Source organism: Mastigoproctus giganteus, chromosome 8 (assembly GCF_048544385.1).
Source record: "Mastigoproctus giganteus isolate SK-2022 chromosome 8, ASM4854438v1, whole genome shotgun sequence".
Lineage (NCBI taxonomy): Eukaryota > Metazoa > Arthropoda > Arachnida > Uropygi > Thelyphonidae > Mastigoproctus > Mastigoproctus giganteus.
The window spans coordinates 140,616,059-140,635,024 of NC_143582.1; the positions used below are offsets into that span (position 1 = coordinate 140,616,059).

At 37.3% G+C, this 18,966-nt stretch overlaps 1 protein-coding gene across 1 annotated transcript in view; it reads right to left on the reverse strand.

The window, feature by feature from the left end:
* Cad87A (cadherin 87A) overlaps positions 1–18,966 on the reverse strand; it is a 778,434-nt gene that overhangs the window by 522,181 nt on the left and 237,287 nt on the right. The window contains exon 13 of the mRNA XM_090378948.1: positions 11,983–12,138. Within this exon, the coding sequence (XP_090235074.1) occupies positions 11,983–12,138 (156 nt within the window). The remainder of the gene's footprint in view (positions 1–11,982; positions 12,139–18,966) is intronic.

Genomic DNA, 18,966 nt, shown 5'->3' on the forward strand with positions numbered 1-18,966 from the left:
TGTTAGTAGATGTAATACACATTGAAGAAATGAAGTACGGTCTTTTCGATTTTCAAAAACAATCTATTGCAATTCTTTTGGTCATTTTTTTTATGCCAAGAAACAGTTGCATGCATTTTTTTCCCCCTGTGTCACGCTGGCACCAACTCTGTAAATTACAGCTTACTGCGTGCTTTCACAATAGTTTTCAAAAAAGAAAGACACCGAAGTTATGTTTGAAACGAAAGATTCAAAATTCATTTTGGAAGAATACAGAGACCGCACATGATTCTTTTTTGTTGATGCCATCTTTAGTTGTCCTGTTGCAGTGGATATTCTTTGGCAGTTTTCCCGATTACTATTTTGATCTTTTTGAATAATGATATGGTTCTTTATTAACTTAAATTATATACATTTCTGATTCCTTACAAAGATAACCAGAGGAATATACCAATAAATTGTCTCTGCAAGTGAACAAACTTGTATTTAGCATTAGCAGAGGCATCTGATGCAAGAAAGCAAGCTTATGCAGATTCACAAAAAAAAAAAAAAAAAAAAAAAAAAAACACTCCCATTTCACCCCTCCATTCATTCCAAATACCTGTCCAGCTTAGCCTAAAATTTATTTAGGCTATCAACTTCCACAACAAGAGGATGGACGTCTGTTCCACCAACCAACTACCCACTGGCTAAAGGTAAACTTCTGCACATCTATCCTACATCTGTCTTTCCTCAATTTGAATTTATGCCCTCTCAGGTGATTAATCTGAGCAAGAGGAAGAATCCCATCTGTATTGAACATGCTCAAACCATTCAAGGCTTTATACACCTCAATCAGATCACTTCGCAAGTGCCTAGTCTTCAGACACCGTAATCTGCAAAAACTTAAGCCTTTCTTCATAAGAGCAACCCTTTGTTCCATTCACTAATCTTGTTGCCTCTTCTCTGTACTCGTTTCAACAGCTCAACATCCTTCTTAAAATGAGGCCTTCAGACCTGTATACAGAACTCAAGGTGTGGCCTGACCATTGCCTTATACAAGGAGATAATCACCTCCTTATCCCTGCTAGAAAAATTCCTGCCTATCATTGACAAGACACCATGAGCTACACTTGCAGACCATCTGCCCTGCTCAGAAAACTTCATATCTGCCTGCACAACTACCCCCAGGTCCTTTTCGGTAGTAACACAGATTTGATATGTTAGTCTGGGGTTACTGTTTCCCATATGTAGTACTTTATACATTTGTCAATGATAAACTTCATTTGTCACCTCTCAGCCCATCGACTCAACTTTTCTAGATCTTCTTGCAGCAGCATAGCGTCAGTAGTGTCCTTAACAACCCTGCCAACCTTTGTATCATCTGCAAAGGTGGACATTAAGCTTGTTATACCATCATCAGTATCATTAGTCAGCGATGATACTGATGATTATCATTAGTCAGCGATGAGCAGTGTCCATTGATTGTCACTCTCTGTCTTCTCCCACTCAACCATCCCTTTATCCATAGCAGCAATTTGCCTCCAATGCCACACTGCTCCAATTTGCACAGCAGTCTTCCATGTGCAACAGTAACAAAAACCTTTCTAAGATCCAAATATATGATATCAAAGTTATTCCCTGCATCCAGTTCCTTTTGACCACATCGTAGAATCCAATCAAATTGGTCAGGCAAGACTTTCCCTTAATAAAACCATGCTGTGTCCGAGCTATAACTGAAGTCTTATCTTGATGATCCTGCAGTGCTTCTTTAACTGTGCCTCCATTAATTTTCCTGGAACAGAAGTTAAACTAACAGGTCTATATTTTACTTGTGTCACCCTTTGATCCTCCTTTGTAAATTGGGGTCACATCTGCACATATCCAGTCCATGGGTACCTCCCCTAAGTCCAAAGAAGCTCTCCTAATTATGGCTGATGGTTTGCTTACTTCCTTTGCTGCCTTCTTTAATATAACTTGATAGATTCCATCCACTCCAGGTGCCTCTCTTATGTTTATCTTCACCAATTACTCCTCCACTTTCCTCTCAGTTATTACAAAATCATCTAGCTCACTGCCAGAGTTTAACTCACCTCTGGCATGCCGACCGAGCTAGCCTGGTGGGTAAAGTACCTGCCTGGCAACCCAAAGGTCGTGGGTTCGAATCCGGCCTTGGGCTTGGATCAGAGTACTGCAAAAACTTTGGGCGGTGCATTAAGGCCATAGAAGCCAATGCGCCAACAACTAACAAAAAAAAAAAAAAAAAAACTCTGGCATTCCCCTCCCTGAATAACTCCCCATGTGTGAATGTAGATGAAAAATACTCATTTAGTTTGTTAGCCACCTGTGCAGGATCATCAACAGTTGAACCATCAATATTGAGTGGACCAATCTGACTCATCCCTTTCCTTCTAGCGTTTACATAAGTAAAGAACTCTTTGTTGTTTTTCTTTGCATCCTTTGCCAAAGATTTCTCATAATCTGCCTTAGCCTGCCTAATCTCCATTGTGACTTGGTTACAGACCAGCTTATATCTATCATAGGCTTCTGTGTCACCCATTAATTATATGAATCCCATGCATTTTTCTTCTCTGCCATGTGTCTCATTAGTTCATCTGACATCCATTTAGGCCTAAACCTTGAACAATATTTCTTAGTTGGTATGTAAAGCCTAGTAGCTTCCAAGATAAATTCTTTGAATGCTTCCCATTTTGAATTTGTTGTTGGTAACATCGTCAGTTGGTCTCACCATATAGAATTTAAATACTGTCTCAGACCACCGTAGTCACCTTTATGAAAGCAAAAACCCTTTCCTTTACCCCTGATGGTAGTTACCTCTTTGAGTAAATCCCACTTCAGCACACTGTGATCACTGCCACCTAGTGGTTCCTTTATCTCCAGATTCTTAATGCATGAAGAATCACTACTGATAATCAAATCAAGAATATTACTCCCTCTAGTTGCCTCCCGAACATGCTGATATAGAAAACAATCATCCAATAAATACATAAAAGCCTTGCTAGTGTGTGAGTGACCAACCCACAAATTCCAGTCAATATCTGGGAAATTAAAATCCCCCATTATAAGATTCTCTGATTTACTGGCCCACTCTATTTCCCTGTACAGTTTCTTATTATACTCATCAGAGTCATTAGGCCTATAACACACTCCTACTCTGAATTTTGATTTCCCAATGCTTATGTCACACCAAACTGACTTGACACTGGACTGTCCAGCGATGTTGACCGGCTTCACTTCCTTGGATTTTATGTTTCTTAACTAATAGCGTAACCCCTCCTCCCTTCCTATCCAGTCTATCTTTCCTGTACACATTATACTCCTCAAATTCCAGTTCGCATCCCTTATATCTGTGTGACACCACGTCTCTGATATCCCAACAATATCTGCCTTTGATGTTTTGAGCAATACCTCAAATTCATCAAATTTATTTACCAAACTCCTAGCATTGGTGTATGCGCAAGTATACATGCACCTGTTCCTATTCTTAGCTACCCTAACACAACCTATGTGTTTACTTGTACCGCAATGATTCCCAGCAATCTCTGAAATACCCTGCATCTTGTTTTCCAGGCTGCTGCTCATTAACTAATGAAACAGTACTAAAATAGAAGTAATATTTACAATAAATATAAGGTTCAGAACTGGGCTTTTGGAATCTTCTCATCATTACATAGTTAATCTCAGTTCGGAAACCTTTATTTTCCAATTTCAATACAACACTTTGCCTTTTTTTCTTTGCTGGAGTAGTCTTTTAATGACGTGTTGTACAAGGGAGGCCTTCTTTCCACCCAGTGGGGTGAGCTGTGAATATTTTAACAATGGACTTGCACTTTTTCCAACTTTTTGATATGAAATATCCTTTGGGGGGGGGGGGTACCTACCGAGTAAATCTGACCAGTCAAGGAAGTAACATCAACCGCTGCGTCTGCCAGAGGTGCTTCCCATGTTTACACCTCTAGTCTGTGTGGAGCACTCACTAATAGTATGATTAGAGCACGTGATGCATATTTCTTTTCCAGTGTATATCTCTAGCTCTAACTTTTTAGAATTTTTGAATAGTATGATATCACAATCATACTTCCTGCAGTTGCTACTGCAATAAGTATGATTGCAAGTACTTGTCATATGACTGCAACTACACAAAAATTTGTCAACAATTTCTTTTTTCATCTTGCATTTTCACATACACAGCTGTTCAGGGCACCTAACAATGGAATGTTAGGTGCCCTGAATAGCTGCGTATGTCGTTTCAACTAAGATTGGATACCTCAATTGACGCTGTTTTCAGAGACACTTAGATACGTTGCAGTAGCAAGTATACATCTCTTACTTTAGTTATCATAAATCCATTGTATATTGTCTAACAGAAATTATGGAAATATGTGAATGATCAATAAAATATCTGCAATACAAAAGCTCTTTTATTTCATAATCAGTATACATACAAATCAAAATATCTAAAAGAAACACGAAGGATGTTTCACATAAAACCATCTACCGCGTGTGCTTGGCAGATGCACAACTTTTTTATTTATTTATTTTTTAACAACTAGAGAAATATAATGAATACATTTTTTCATGATAAAATTTTAATATTGCGAATAAAAAATAACATGAAATATTTCCTAATCACAAATAACATAAAAACTATCACAAAACATTCCACCATATAAAAAATATTACATAACAAACAAACTATTCTAGAAAAGGTACATAAAAATAACAGATTACATGAAAAAAAATTATTACACAAATATTCAAGAAAAATTTATTTTAAAAATTTCCATATAGAATTTACTTCTTTATTAATATTTGTTGTCGATCTTCTGTTTTGCTCAATAGCTGAGCGATGATTGCAGAGGAATGATTTGACATAATGATTTGGATCAAACTGAAGCAATGGTTTTTCATTTAGATGTATGACCATCATAATCTGCAACATGTTTAACTGTCAACATTAATGTACAAGTTAGTGCATTTGCATCATTTCTGTACATAGCCAATACATAAGTAGTTATAAATTGGCATCATTAAGTATATCTCATATTGTGAATACCTTCACAACGAGTTGCCATGATATTGCACTACTTCGAATAAGTAACGCTTCACCTAAGGAGAAGACTAATGTTACTTATTCTAATCAGATACCATCACCCATACAGCACCGTTTTGAAATATGGTATGGGATAAAGTTCTCGGTTATCCTCATACTATCCCTATTAGACTTAGAAAAGAGATAAAGATGTAGGAAGGTGATAGTACGAGAGGTAGAGGAAGGAAATGCCACAGAAGGAAGAAAGGGACAGTTGCTCCTTCAACTCACACTCAAAGCTCATATATTCCTCAAATAGGCAACGCTTCCCCAGTAGAGAAGACTGTTGTTACCTATTCGAGGAAACTCAGCTCCTTAGACTCACACACACACAAAGCTCATATATTCCTCGAATAGGCAACGCTTCCCCAGTAGAGAAGATTGTTGTTACCTATTAGAGGAAAGTCAGTGGCCATCAGGGCCCCCCCCCAGACAGCACCATTTCAGGGCTATTTTGTATTTGTGTGGGATAATAAATCGACTATCCAGTTGTCCCTATTAGACTTAGAAAAGCAAAAAGATAGAGGGAAAGTAATAGTAGGAGTGGAAGGGGAAAAGAAACGGTGTAGAAGAATGAAAGGGACAGTAACTTCTTCAACTCACACCACTCAAAAACTCAAACTCCTCGAATAGGCAACGCTTCCCCAGTGGAGAAGGCTGTTATTACCTATTCTTGGAAACTCCGGACATCATCAGGCTCCCCCTGGTGCCATTTCAGGGCTATTTGGCCCTTCTTTGGTGGGTGGGTAGGTACCCTGGTGTTGCAATGATGACAACCTAGTTGCGAAGTATAAATCCACAATATGAGAGATGCCTGATGGTGTGGAGTAATTTAGATTACGGTATAGTTTAGGGCTAAAGCCTCAGGTTACGTAAATAGTTTAACTAAAGTACAAGTTAGTGCATTTGCATCATTTCTGTACATAGCCAACTACATAAGTAGTTGTAAATTGGTATCATTAAGTATATCTCATATTGTGAATACTACAATGAGTTGCCATGGTATTGCACTACCTCGAATAAGTAACACTTCATCATAAGAGAAGACTATTGTTACTTATTCTCATCGCATGCCATCACCCATATGTCACCGTTTCAGAACTCTCCAGGATCCAGGCATCAACAGGCATCTCTCATATTGTAGATTTATACTTCGCAACTGGGTTGTCATCATTGCAACACCAGGGTACCTGCCTACCCACTGATGAGGAGCCAATAAGCTCCAAAACAGTGCCATTTTTAATGTACCCCACAGAAGCATCCCAAGGCACACAAAGGATCTTCACAAATACAAAAGGCAGCGAACATGTTAATCAAAGCTAATATTAAATAAGCCTAAAATAGTACAAAATAAAAGGAAACAAAGCAGCTCTACAAGCTAACAGTCCAAGCTCTAAAATGTCTGAGAAAATCATAAGAAATAGAATGATTTATAAATGATTTATATTTCAACTAAGTCAAGTCTGACTTAGTTGAAAATAGTACAAATAAAATAACATCATCCAAAGAAACAAATAAAAAAAAAAAAAAAATATATATATATATATATATATATACACACAGAAGACTCTAGATTTACCAGGATTGGTTTAACCGGGACACTTCAAGACTCCAAATAAAAAATAAAAAAACAACCAGAAATCATAAAATTCAAGTAATAACTAGAATAGGTATAAACAGATGTTTTGCAAGTTGTAAATCAGCGACAAGAAGTGATGTTATAAAGTCATAATTGGAAGATTATTATCTTGCAATCCCCACTGTCTTCATACCCAACGCAAAAAAAAAAAAAAGAGAGAGAGAGAGAGAGAGAGAGAGAGAGAGAGAGAGAGAGAGAGAGAGAACAAATGTTTAGTTTGTTTTTAGTACATCACTTTGATTGTTGTGTTTTGTCGCACTGCAAAGAGAAAAATTTGATTTTGTTATTTATGTCAGGAATAACGAAATTTTTTTTTTGTTTAGAAATCTTGAAAATGATGGGCAAGTACAAAAAAAAATTGCGCTTTCAATTAAACAAAAACTTGAAATTATTCAAAAGTTCGAAAACAGTGCATCTGTTAAATCTTTAATGAGCCATTATAATGTTGATGGCCTAACCATACGCAACGTCGTAAAAAATAAAGGAATCTTTCGATGGGATTTAGATCAGTGGAACAGGCAGGCCAATCCATACAAACAATGTCCTCACTTTCCAAAAGCATATCAACAGCTGCAGTGCGATGGAGTGTGCTGTTATCATCCATAAACACGAACTCGGGGGCCAATGGCACCTCGGAACAGATGCACATGGGGAAGGATTACCTCAGTACAGTAGTGTGCAACGGTTACAGTACCGCCTTCCAGTATCTGGAGTAGTGTACGTCCACCCAAGATAACTCTTTCCCAGATGAGAACACCTTGACCGCCACATCAATCCCTTTCAGTGATGTTTGTGGGGTGATACCGTGTGCCAACCTTTTACCAGATTAACTGATGTCCAGAATCACTGCTGAGACTGAATTAACTCTCATCAGTAAAGAGTATCTTAAGTAAAGATTTTGTGGTTGTAACCTTTAGAAATAGCGTTGGTCCTTAAGTTTTGCACACTAGTGTAGTAGCAATACTTTATTAGTCATTCCTGAGTTAAGTAAAACTTGACTTATGTAAGAAGTCCTGGAACATGTTGGGGACTTACTGTATTTTTTGATTAACCGGTAAATCGATTATCCGGGATTTTTTTTTACCATCTATCCCAAAAAATCGAGAGTCTACTGTATATATAAAAACCAACTATTTGACTCCTTCCTTACATGAGGTATCTAGGTGAACTCTGATTTTCCCCAAAGCTATCAGCCTCAACCACCAACCTGTGGAGGAACTCATTCAAGTAATTAATAACTTGCTGGCTAAAAGAGAATTTCCTGCTGTTCAGTCTAAACTTCTCTCCCTATAATTTGAATTTATGGACCTAGTTCTGAAATCATATCATTTATAACAGTGAAAATTCTACCCTCATTCATTTTACTTTCATCTCTCAGGGCCTTATAAATCTCAATAAAATCTCTTCTACAGAGTTTCTAAGCTCTGTTGCCCACATATTCAAAGTGTTTTCTCATATGGTTCTTTTGAAAATCTCAAATTGAGTTGCCCATTTTTGGACCCTTTCAAGAATCTAAATGGCTTTTTAGGTGTGGTCTCCATACTTGACACAGTATTTCAAGTGTGGTCTTACAATTGCCTTATACAGAGGTATTTATGACCTACTTATCTCTACAAGCAGATGTTTGATAAACCATCAATAGGACTCTAGGGACCCTCTTTTTCACTTGTCTACACTACTCAGAGAATTTCACATCCAACTGTATCATAACTCCCAAATCTCTTTCTTCCTCTATTGTGCTTTTAGTTCAGATTCAAGAGTGTAAGTTTCGCAGTTACTATTCCAAGGGTTTAGAACTTGCATTCTGTTATGTTAAAAGATAGCCTTCACTCTTCAGACTATCTCTGAAATCTATCCAAGTCACCTTGAAGCTGTGCTTGACCATTTACTCTACAGACCTTGATATCATCTGAAATTAATTATCATTGATTTCATTTAAGAAAATCAAAAAAAAAAGGGTGGTCCCAATACCAAACCTTGGGAACCCCACTTCTTACATTAGCCACCTAAAGATTAGTCATTAATCACAACCCTCTGCCTCCTGCCCTTGCAGCCATCCTGTAATCTATCAAAGGATTTTTCCTGTGATTCCTGAGATGCAAGACTGAGTCAAAAGCTTTGCTGAAATTTATGGTAAACAATGTCAAAATTATTTCCTACATCCAACTCATGAGTGACTCTTTTAAAAATAGCTAACTAGGTTGGTTAAATATGATTTTCCCTTTACAAAACCATGCTGTCTTTCCTTCAAAATACCATTTTTATCCAAATGATTCTATAGTGCATTCTTTGTCACTGCAATGATTTTCCTACCACCGAAGTCAGAATGACTAGTTGGTAGTTACCCACTTCACTCCTAGAGCTACCTTTATGCACTGGCAATACCCTGACACTTTTCCAATCTACAGGAATAACTCCTGAGTCTAGCGATGACCCCATAATTAACCTGAATGGTTCAATGCACTCTCTCTTACTATGTCCCTCAAAATCACTGGACATGTGCCATCAAATCCAGCCTTTAGGGCTTTACTTGCCTTTAGGCTTTAAAGTTTTTTTAATAAATAATCATCTGAAATTTCAATATTGCTAATCTCATGCTTTCCAGCTTCACTTGCACATTTTTCCTCACGACAAAGAGTCCTGTAGATAGATGCAAAGTGCTTGTTTAATTCATCTGTAACATGAGCAGGGTTATCTATAACTTTTTGGAAACCATTATACAAGGGTCTAATTTGATTTTCTCTTTTCTTCTTAGTATTCACACAAGAAAAATACCTTGTCCCTGTTCTTTGCACTCTCAGCCTTTTCTGTGATATTGTTATAATTTGTAAAAGCTTCAGTACTTTATCTTGCTCTGTAACATTTCCACACCATCTTAAGCCAGCAGCAACTAATGATTACTTTTCTGCCTTTAGTATCAAAAATCTGAGTTACACAGCTGAGTGGTCAGTTCAGAAGTGTAGTAGCATATGCATGCACGCACACACACGCACACACACACACAAATACGCATTAGAAATCACTGTGGTTTAAGCCTATGTGAGAGCTAAATACAGCAGACTCTCGATTTACAGGGATCGGATTAACCGGGAAGCTAAATAAGTGGCGTTATAGGTCGTCATTTGGAGATTAGTGTACCTATTATCTTGCAACCCCTGCTGTCTTCACACCTGCTGCAAAAAAAAAAGAAAAAAAAAAGATAGACCAAATGTTTAGTTTGTTTTAGTATGTCGCATCTATTGTTGTGTTCCGTCGCAGCGCAAAAGGGCAAATTTTGTTTTGTGATTTATGTCAGGGATGTCGGAATTTTTTTTTTTTTTTATAGTAACTATTTTTTTTTTTTTTTTTTTTTTTTTTGTGTTTAGAAATTGTGAAAATGATGGGCAAATGCAAGAGTTGTGCTTTCATTTAAACAAAAAACTTGAAATTATTTAAAAGTTTGAAAAGGGTGATTCCGTTAAATCTCTAAAGAACTCTTATAATGTTCGTGACCAAACCATACATGACATTGTAAAAAATAAACGGAAGCATCATATTGGACATGCAAGTAGTGCGTGGTAAGTTTTTTTGTTTTTTATCTATCGCCATACTTTTCACGTAGGTTGCTGAACATTTTTCGATATAGTAAGTCCCCGACTTATGTAGCTTCGGACTTACGTTATGTTATTTATATATTTTTTTTATATGACTGAAGATTTCAGTGAAGGGGACACACATTTCACCATAATAACGTAAAAAACCACAGAATTCCAGCTATTGGTATTATCGCAAATGCAATAAGATCGAGTTTACTACCAGTTTATAATGAATTGCAGTAACAGAAAAGCCCAGTAACCCAGAAAGTAAAAATTGTTTTTATTGTTTTATGGCAGTGACCTCCAGAAATGTGCTTTAGTAAAATGTGAGCTGGTATGAGGTGATAATAGTGAGTTTTTGCCTTAACCCAGTTACATTCTTTTCAGAAAATTTAATTTTGATCGTTATCATGGTGCCGACTAAGAGAATAAGTGACAGTGGTACTAGTAAGTCTATCAAGAAAAGGAAAGCGATCGATTTGGATCAGAAAATTTAAATAATAAGGATGTATGAAAATGGCCAAACATCAAGTATCGCATGGAATTCAGATTTGTCAGCGGCAACGGTGAACACAATAAAGGAGAAAGACAGAATACGAGAAGCGGTCGGCACCAATGAAGGTCAACTATAATAACCAATGCTACAAAATACATATCAGTTTTTACAGTTCAATAACGTGTTTTTTCTTTCTTTTATGTTTTATTTTCTTATGTGCCACTCTGGCTACTTCACCGCTGTCCCCACATAAAGTTTTTAATTGAACTAATTAAAAATATATAACTATTTTTCTTCATTCTTCTGAGGATATTATGTGGTTTTTATAATTTTGGCAGATTGGGGATATAGTAGCAATATTTCATTAGTCATTCTTGAGTTATGTGAAACTCGACTTGCATAAGAAGTCCTGGAATGTATATATGGCACCTCCGTAACCAGGTGGGAAGAAGCAGCAGTGCGTAGCACACGCTTCTAGATTAAACTGGGGTTCGAGCCCATCACCACCAAATACGGAGGATGTGGAAAGGTCAGGGAATGACCACTGCGGTGGTCATTCCCTGACCTTTCCACATCCCGGAGCAATATGGCCCGGAAAATCGAGAGTCTACTGTATTGTTAATGACTGTATTATTCTCAAAATTATTAGCTGAAAACTCCTCTGACTTATGCAGTCATGCTAGAGTATAAACAGAACATATGAATGCCCTCACCCACCACAAACCAACTAAAATACAGGAACAACAAATTCTCTTTCTACAGAGTGTGAGTATCAAGTTTGGGTGACATAAGTTCATTTGTCAATATGTGATAACCCATCTCTGGTAACAGGACTTTTAAATGTTGAATGAAAGATATGAATATTTCTGAGAAAGATAAGACTTTCTGTAAAAGTCTCAACAATGAAATGTTTCTTCAGTTTTGTATATTAAATGGTTTTTGACAGATCTGCAAATCCAGTTCATTAATCTAAAAACAACTTCACCACCTCATGCCTTTCATCATGATTTTTCTCAATGCAAACTCCCACTATGTAGGCCTTCAGCAGAATGAAAGGAATTTCAGTCTTCATTAAAAGGTATATATTTTTATTCCTCAATTACATCAAGAAAGTAATGAATTTCTGTCTAATATTTTGCTATAATATTAATAAAAGAGAAAGCATTTTTCCTTAATAATAATAAATTTTTTTGATACTCACCAATAAAATGAATTTCCTCTGATTTGGATTCTCATAGTCTAGGGGACCATTTGCAACTCTAATGCTAACTGATGTTGATCCGGTAGCTAATGGGGGTTCCACATTGAATATATTTGAAGCATCTACCATTTCAATATTGAATACTGAGTTTGAGCCCTAAAATTTATAGTGTATAGTTCATAGTATAGAAATATATAGTAAAACTGCATAGCAGGCTTATTAGTCTGAATTTTTATTTTATAAAGACATTAACAGTGATTATACTATTAAAAAACACACGTGAACTCAATTATATAACTACCAATGAATATAGCAAATTCATGACTACAGTAAAAAAAATAAATAAATAAAGAACAATTGGTAATGGCAGAAACAAGATATTGTTACAAACCACAAAATTTCATGTTTTTAATGCATATGGTATATGCTTTACTGAGAAAAAGAGCAAAAATAGAATAACTTAAATTATTTGTGTGAGGCTAAACATTTTACTTTTTTACAAAGAAAGTTGTGAGGAAAGAATGGTAGTCAGATGAAGACAGAAATCAGAATATGTGATGTGATGCCATCAACCCTTCCTTTTCTGCTAGGCAGAGTCACTCTAGATTGGTGAAATTATCATGTATGAAATGTTTCAAGTGAATTTTATTGGGTAATATGCTTATATGATAAAAAAAAAAATGTTTTATTTTCTACAAGTATCAATGCATTCTATTAAGATGTAAGCTGCTACAAAAAACAGAATTTTATATCATCATAGTATAATTTATGCAAGCATCAATGATGCTGAACTGATGAATGTAATCAATGTTAATGTTCCCGGCTGATTATAACAGAATTGAGAACTAAATAAGCAAGGAGAAACACTTTGTTTCTCACTGCAAACTACATGGTAAACTTTTCACAGACAGCCCAGTAGTAAAAATTTTTAATGTATATATGTATTTCCTGATTAGGCCTTATCATTTTTGTTTCCCCACAAGTCTGATTTTCATTAATAATCACCAATGAATATTAAAATTTTGTAATAAAAATTTGAAGGCTTTTAAATTGCTTAACATTAAGTTATATTTCTATATGCAGAGTATTTCTATGTTGTGGCAATCAAAAGGTAATCTGCAGTACAGCGCAAATAATACACCTACATTCAAGAAAATGAATGTGCAACGAAGATGCCACAGCAATTACTAGTATCATATTCTAGGCCTTATTAGCATTAGCATTAGTAGAGGCATATGATGCAAGAAAGCAAGTTTATGCAGCATCAACCAAAAAAAAAAAACTTCCGCTTCACCCCTCCGTTCTTTTGAAATACCTGTCCAGCTGAGCCTTAAATTTATTTAGGCTATCAACTTTACCCGCTGGCTAAAGGCGAATTGCCGCACATCTATCCTACATCTGTCTTTCCTCAATTTGAATTTATGCCCTCTCAGGTAATTATTCTCAGCAAGGGGAAGAATCCCATCAGCATTGAGCATGCTCAAACCATTCAACGCTTTATACACCTCTATCAGATCACCTCGCCGGTGCCTAGTCTCCAGATACTGTAATTTGCAAAACTTAAGCTTTTCTTCGTAAGAGCAACCCTTTGTTCCATTCACTAATCTTGTTGCCCTTCTCTGTACTCATTCCAGCAGCTCTACATCCTTCTCAAAATGAGGCCTATAGACCTGTATACAGTACTCAAGGTGAGATCTGACCATTGCCTTATACAAGGGGATAATCACCTACTTATACCTGCTAGAAAAAATTCCTGTATATCATTGACAAGACACCATCAGCTACTCTTGCAGACCATCTGCACTGCTCAGAAAACTTCATATCTGCCTGCACAATTACCCCCAGGTCCTTTTCATTCTCTACCACTGTCAGTGTAGTACCACAGAGTTGATACGTTGCTCTGGGATTGCCATTTCCCATATTACATTTGTCACTTTACAGTACTTTACATTTGTCAATGATAAACTTCATTTGCCACCTTTCAGCCCATCTGCTCAACCTTTCCAGATCCTGTTGCAGCAGCATAGCGTCAGTAGTGTCCTTAACAACCCTGCCAACTTTTGTATTGTCTGGTAACTTGGACATTAAGCTTGATATACCATCATCAATATTATTTATACATACAGAAAACAATAATGGACCCAACACTGAACCCTGAGGGACTCCACTAATAATATTAGTCCATGATGAGCAGTGTCCATTGATTACCACTCTCTGTCTTCTCCCCCTCAACCACCCCTTTATCCATAGCAGCAATTTGCAACACTGCTCCAATTTCTGCAGCATTCTTCCATGTGGAAAAGTATCAAAAGACTTTCTAGATCCAAGTATATAATATCAAAGTTATTCTCTGCATCCAATTCTTTTGTGACTGCATCATAGTATCCAGTCAAATTGGTCAGGCAAGACTTCCCTTTAACAAAACCATGCTGTGTCCGAGCTATAGCTGAAGTCTTGTCTAGATGATCCTGCAGTGCTTCTTCAGCCAGTGCCTCCATTAATTTTCTTGGAACAGAAGTTAAACTCACAGGTCTATAATTACTTGTGTCAGCCTTTGATCCTCCTTTGTGAATTGGGGTCACATTTGCACATCTCCAGTCTATGGGTACCTTCCCTGAGTCCAAGGAAGCTCTCATAATTATGGCTAAGGGTTTGCTTACTTCCTCTGCTGCCTCCTTTAATATAACTGGATAGATCCCATCCACCCCAGGTGCCTTTCTTGTGTTTATCTTCAACAATTTCTCCTCCACTTTACTCTCAGTTATTACAAGTTTCTCTAGCTTACTGATAGAGTTGAATACACCTCTGGCATTCCCCTCGCTGAATAACTCTTCATGCGTGAATGTCGATGCAAAATATTCATTTAGTTTGTTAGCTACCTGAGCAGGATCATCAACAGTTGAACCATCGATATCAAGTGGACCAATCTGATTCATCCCCTTCCTTTTAGAGTTTACATAAGTAAAGAACTCTTTGCTGTTTTTCTTTGCATCCCTTGCCAAAGATTTCTCGTAATCTGCCTTCGCCTGCCTAACCTCCTTTGTAACTTGGCTACAGATCAACTTGTATCTATTATAGGCTTCTGTGTCACGTGTTAATTTGTATGTATCCCATGCATTTTACTTCTCTGCCATATGTCTCATTAGTTCATCTGACATCCATTTAGGCCTAAACCTTGAACAATATTTCTTAGTTGGTGTGTAAAGCCTAATAGCTTCCAAGATAAGTTTTTTGAATGCTTCCCATTTTGGATTTGCTTTTGGTAACATCATCAGTTGGTCCCACTGTATAGAATTTAAATACTGTCTCAGACCATCGTAGTCATCTTTATGAAAAGCAACAACCCTTCCCTTTACCCCTTATGGTAGTTACCTCTTTGAGTAAATCCCACTTCAGGAAACTGTGATCACTGCCATCTAGTGGTTCCTTTATCTCCAGATTCTTAATGCATGAAGAATCACTACTGATAATCAAAACAAGAGTATTACCCCCTCTAGTTGCCTCCCGAACATGCTGATGTAGAAAATAATCATCCAATAAATCCACAAAAGCCTTGCTAGTGTGTGAGTGACCAACGCACAAATTCCAGTCAATATCTGGGAAATTAAAATCCCCCATTGTAAGATTCTCTGATGTTCTGTCCCACTCTATTTCCCTATACAGTTTCTTATTATACTCATCAGAGTCATTAGGCCTATAGCACACTCCTACTCTCAATTTTGATCTCCCAATGCTTATGTCACACCAAACTGACTCGACACTGCACTGTTCAGCGATGTCGACTGGCTTCACTTCCTTGGATTTTAAGTGTTTCTTAACTAATAGCATAACCCCTCCTCCCTTCTTATCCTGTCTATCCTTTCTGTAGAAGTTGTACTCTCCACATTCCAGTTCTGCATTCCTTATATCTGTGTGACACCACGTCTCTGATATCCCAACAATATCTGCCTTTGATGCTTTGAGCAATACCTCAAATTCATCAAATTTATTTACAAAACTCCTAGCATTGGTCTACACGCAAGTATACATGAACCTGTTCCTGTTCTTAGCTATCCTAACACAACCGATGTGTTTACTTGTACTGAAATGACTCCCAGCAGTCTCAGAAATATCCTGCATCTTGTTTTCCAGGCTTTTGCTCATTCTAATAGAAGATATGTTATATACACGGTGTTTCATATTATGTGGGCCATACTCTCAAGGTTGATTCAAGACCGGAAAACAATGAGAAAAAGTATATAAATATGCACGTGATTCTGAACAATTTCCAAATGTTGGCTGTTTGACTTTTAAAAAATGGCTACGAAGTTTACACAAGAAACATGTTTCTCTATACTTATTATTTTTTTACCATTGAAAACTCTGTTTCAATTAGTCGACGAAGAGCAGTGTCCATTGAATACAATTCTCTGTCTTCTCCTACTCAACCATCCCTTTATCCATAGCAGCAACTTGCCCATAATGCCATACTGCTCCAACTTGTACAGTAATAGTAGTCTTCCATGTGGAACGGTATCAAAGGCCTTCCTAAAATCCAAGTATATGATATAAAAATTCTTTTTTGCATTTAGTTCCTTTGTGACCACATCATATTATCTGATCAAATTTGTCACACAAGACTTCTGCTTAGCAAACCCATGCTGTCTGAACTATAACTGCAATCTTGTCTAGATAATCCTGCAGTGCTTCTTTAACTAGTGACTACATTATTTTTTTGGAACAGAAGTTAAACTAATAGGTCTGTAATTACTCGTGTTACCCTTTGAGAATTTTGGACACATGCACATGGAGACCTCAATTAGTCCAAGGATGCCTTCATAATCATGGCAAAGGGAAGTAAAGGGCCAGTTTACTTCCTTTAATGTAACTGGATAGATCCCATCCACCACAGGTGGATGGGATCCTTATGTTTAACTTCAACAATTTCTCCTCCACTTTGCTCTCAGTTATTACAAAATCATTTAACTCCCTGTTAAAGTTTGATAAGCTTCTGGCTTTCACTTCCCTACACAATTCCTCATGTGTCAATGTAGATACAAAGTACACATAAAGAAGTCTTTACTGCTTTTCTTTGCATCCCTTGCCAAGGATTTCTCATAATCTGCCTTCACTTACCTAACCTCCTTTGTGACTTGATTACAGACTAGCTTATATCAGCCATAGGCTTAATTTATATGTATCCCATGCATTTTTCTTCTCTGCATGAGTCTCATTAGTTCATCTGACATCCATTTAGGCCGAAAAACAGTGAAGAGCATGTCTTTGTTGGGACAAAAAGAAAGTAGCTTCCAAAGTTAATTCCTTGAATGCTTCCCATTTAGAATTTGCTGTTGGTAACATGGTAAGTTGGTCCCAGTGTACAGAATTTAAAAACTGTCTCACACCACCGCAGTCACCTTTACGAAAGCAAAAACCCTTCCATTTACTTCTTGTGGTAGTTACATCTAGGAGTAACTCCCACATCAGTACAAACTGATCGTTGCCACCTAGTGGTTCCTTTATCTGTAGATTCTTAATGTAAGAATAATCACTGCCCATAATCAGATCAAGAGTATTAATCCCTCTGGTTGCCTCCTGAACATGCTGCTGTAGAAAACAATCATCCAATAAATCCACAAAAGCCTTTCTAGTGTGTGTGTGTGTGTGTGTGTGTGTGTGTGTGTGTGTGTGTGTGTGTGTGTGTGTGTGTGTGTGTGTGTGTGTGTGTGACCGACCCACAAGTTCCAGTATTTAACTTCCCAGTTTAACTGGGAAGTTAATATTCCACATTATAAGACATGCTGATTTACTGGCCTACTCTATTCTCTGTACAGTTATTCGTTGTACTCATCAGAGTCATTAGGCCTATAACACACAATTCTCTGTCTTCTCCTACTCAACCATCCCTTTATCCGTAGCAGCAACTTGCCCTTAATGCCATACTGCTCCAACTTGTATAGCAGTAGTAGTCTTTCATGTGGAACAGTATCAAAGGCCTTCCTAAAATCCTAAAATCCACTGACAATAACTAGCTCCTGTGGGACCGGTACATTCTGCCCTGAAGATTGCCGCTGTATTGCCTGATGCACAAGAGTGAACTCTGATGTTAAGTTTATCAGCTGAGAGATTGATGGTTCACTCACTTTAATATCTTTGAGGACATCTACCCGACTTTTCAAACTCTCATAGATGCTCATCATAATGTTGAGTTGGCACCTAATTTCTCAACAATATTACTCTCAATTTTGCTTTTCCAGTGTTTATGTCACACCAAACTGACTCAACACTGCACTGTCCACCCATGTCAACTGGATGCACTTCCTTAATTTTTTGTGTTTCTCAACTAACAACATGACCCCCTCCTCCCTTTCAATCCTGTCTCTCCTTCCTGTGCATATTGTACTCCCCAAATTCCAATTCTGCATTCCTTATATCTGTGTCACACCACGTATCTGATATCCCAACAATATCTGCCTTTGATGTCTCGACCAGCACCTCAAATTCATCAAATTTATTTACTGTACTCCTAGCATTGGTGTATATGCAAGTATACCGCACCTATTCTTACTTTTAGTTACCCTAACACAGCCCATGTATTTATTTATTCCATGATGACTCCCGGAAATCCTTTAAATCCACAGCACCTTGCTTCCCAGGCTGTCGCTCATTCCAATAGAAGCAGCACAAAAATCACTTTCACCTCTTACTATGACTACTATTAATCTATTAGTCTGTGAATCCCTACCCCCCCAAGTTAGCAGTTTTCCGACCCACCTAACACTGCCATGATAGCATCAGTAAATATTCTTGCACCCTTTCTATTTAAGTGTATCCCATCCCTGTAGAAACAATCTCTCCTGTTAACAAGCATAGACCACACCAAGAAAAATTCAACCCCACAAGCCTTGCACAACCTCTCCAGGGCTGTAATCACTGACAAGGCTTTCATCATATATTCCTTCCTATCGTGTCTGGGCTGAACTGCAGACACTTTCAAATTTAACC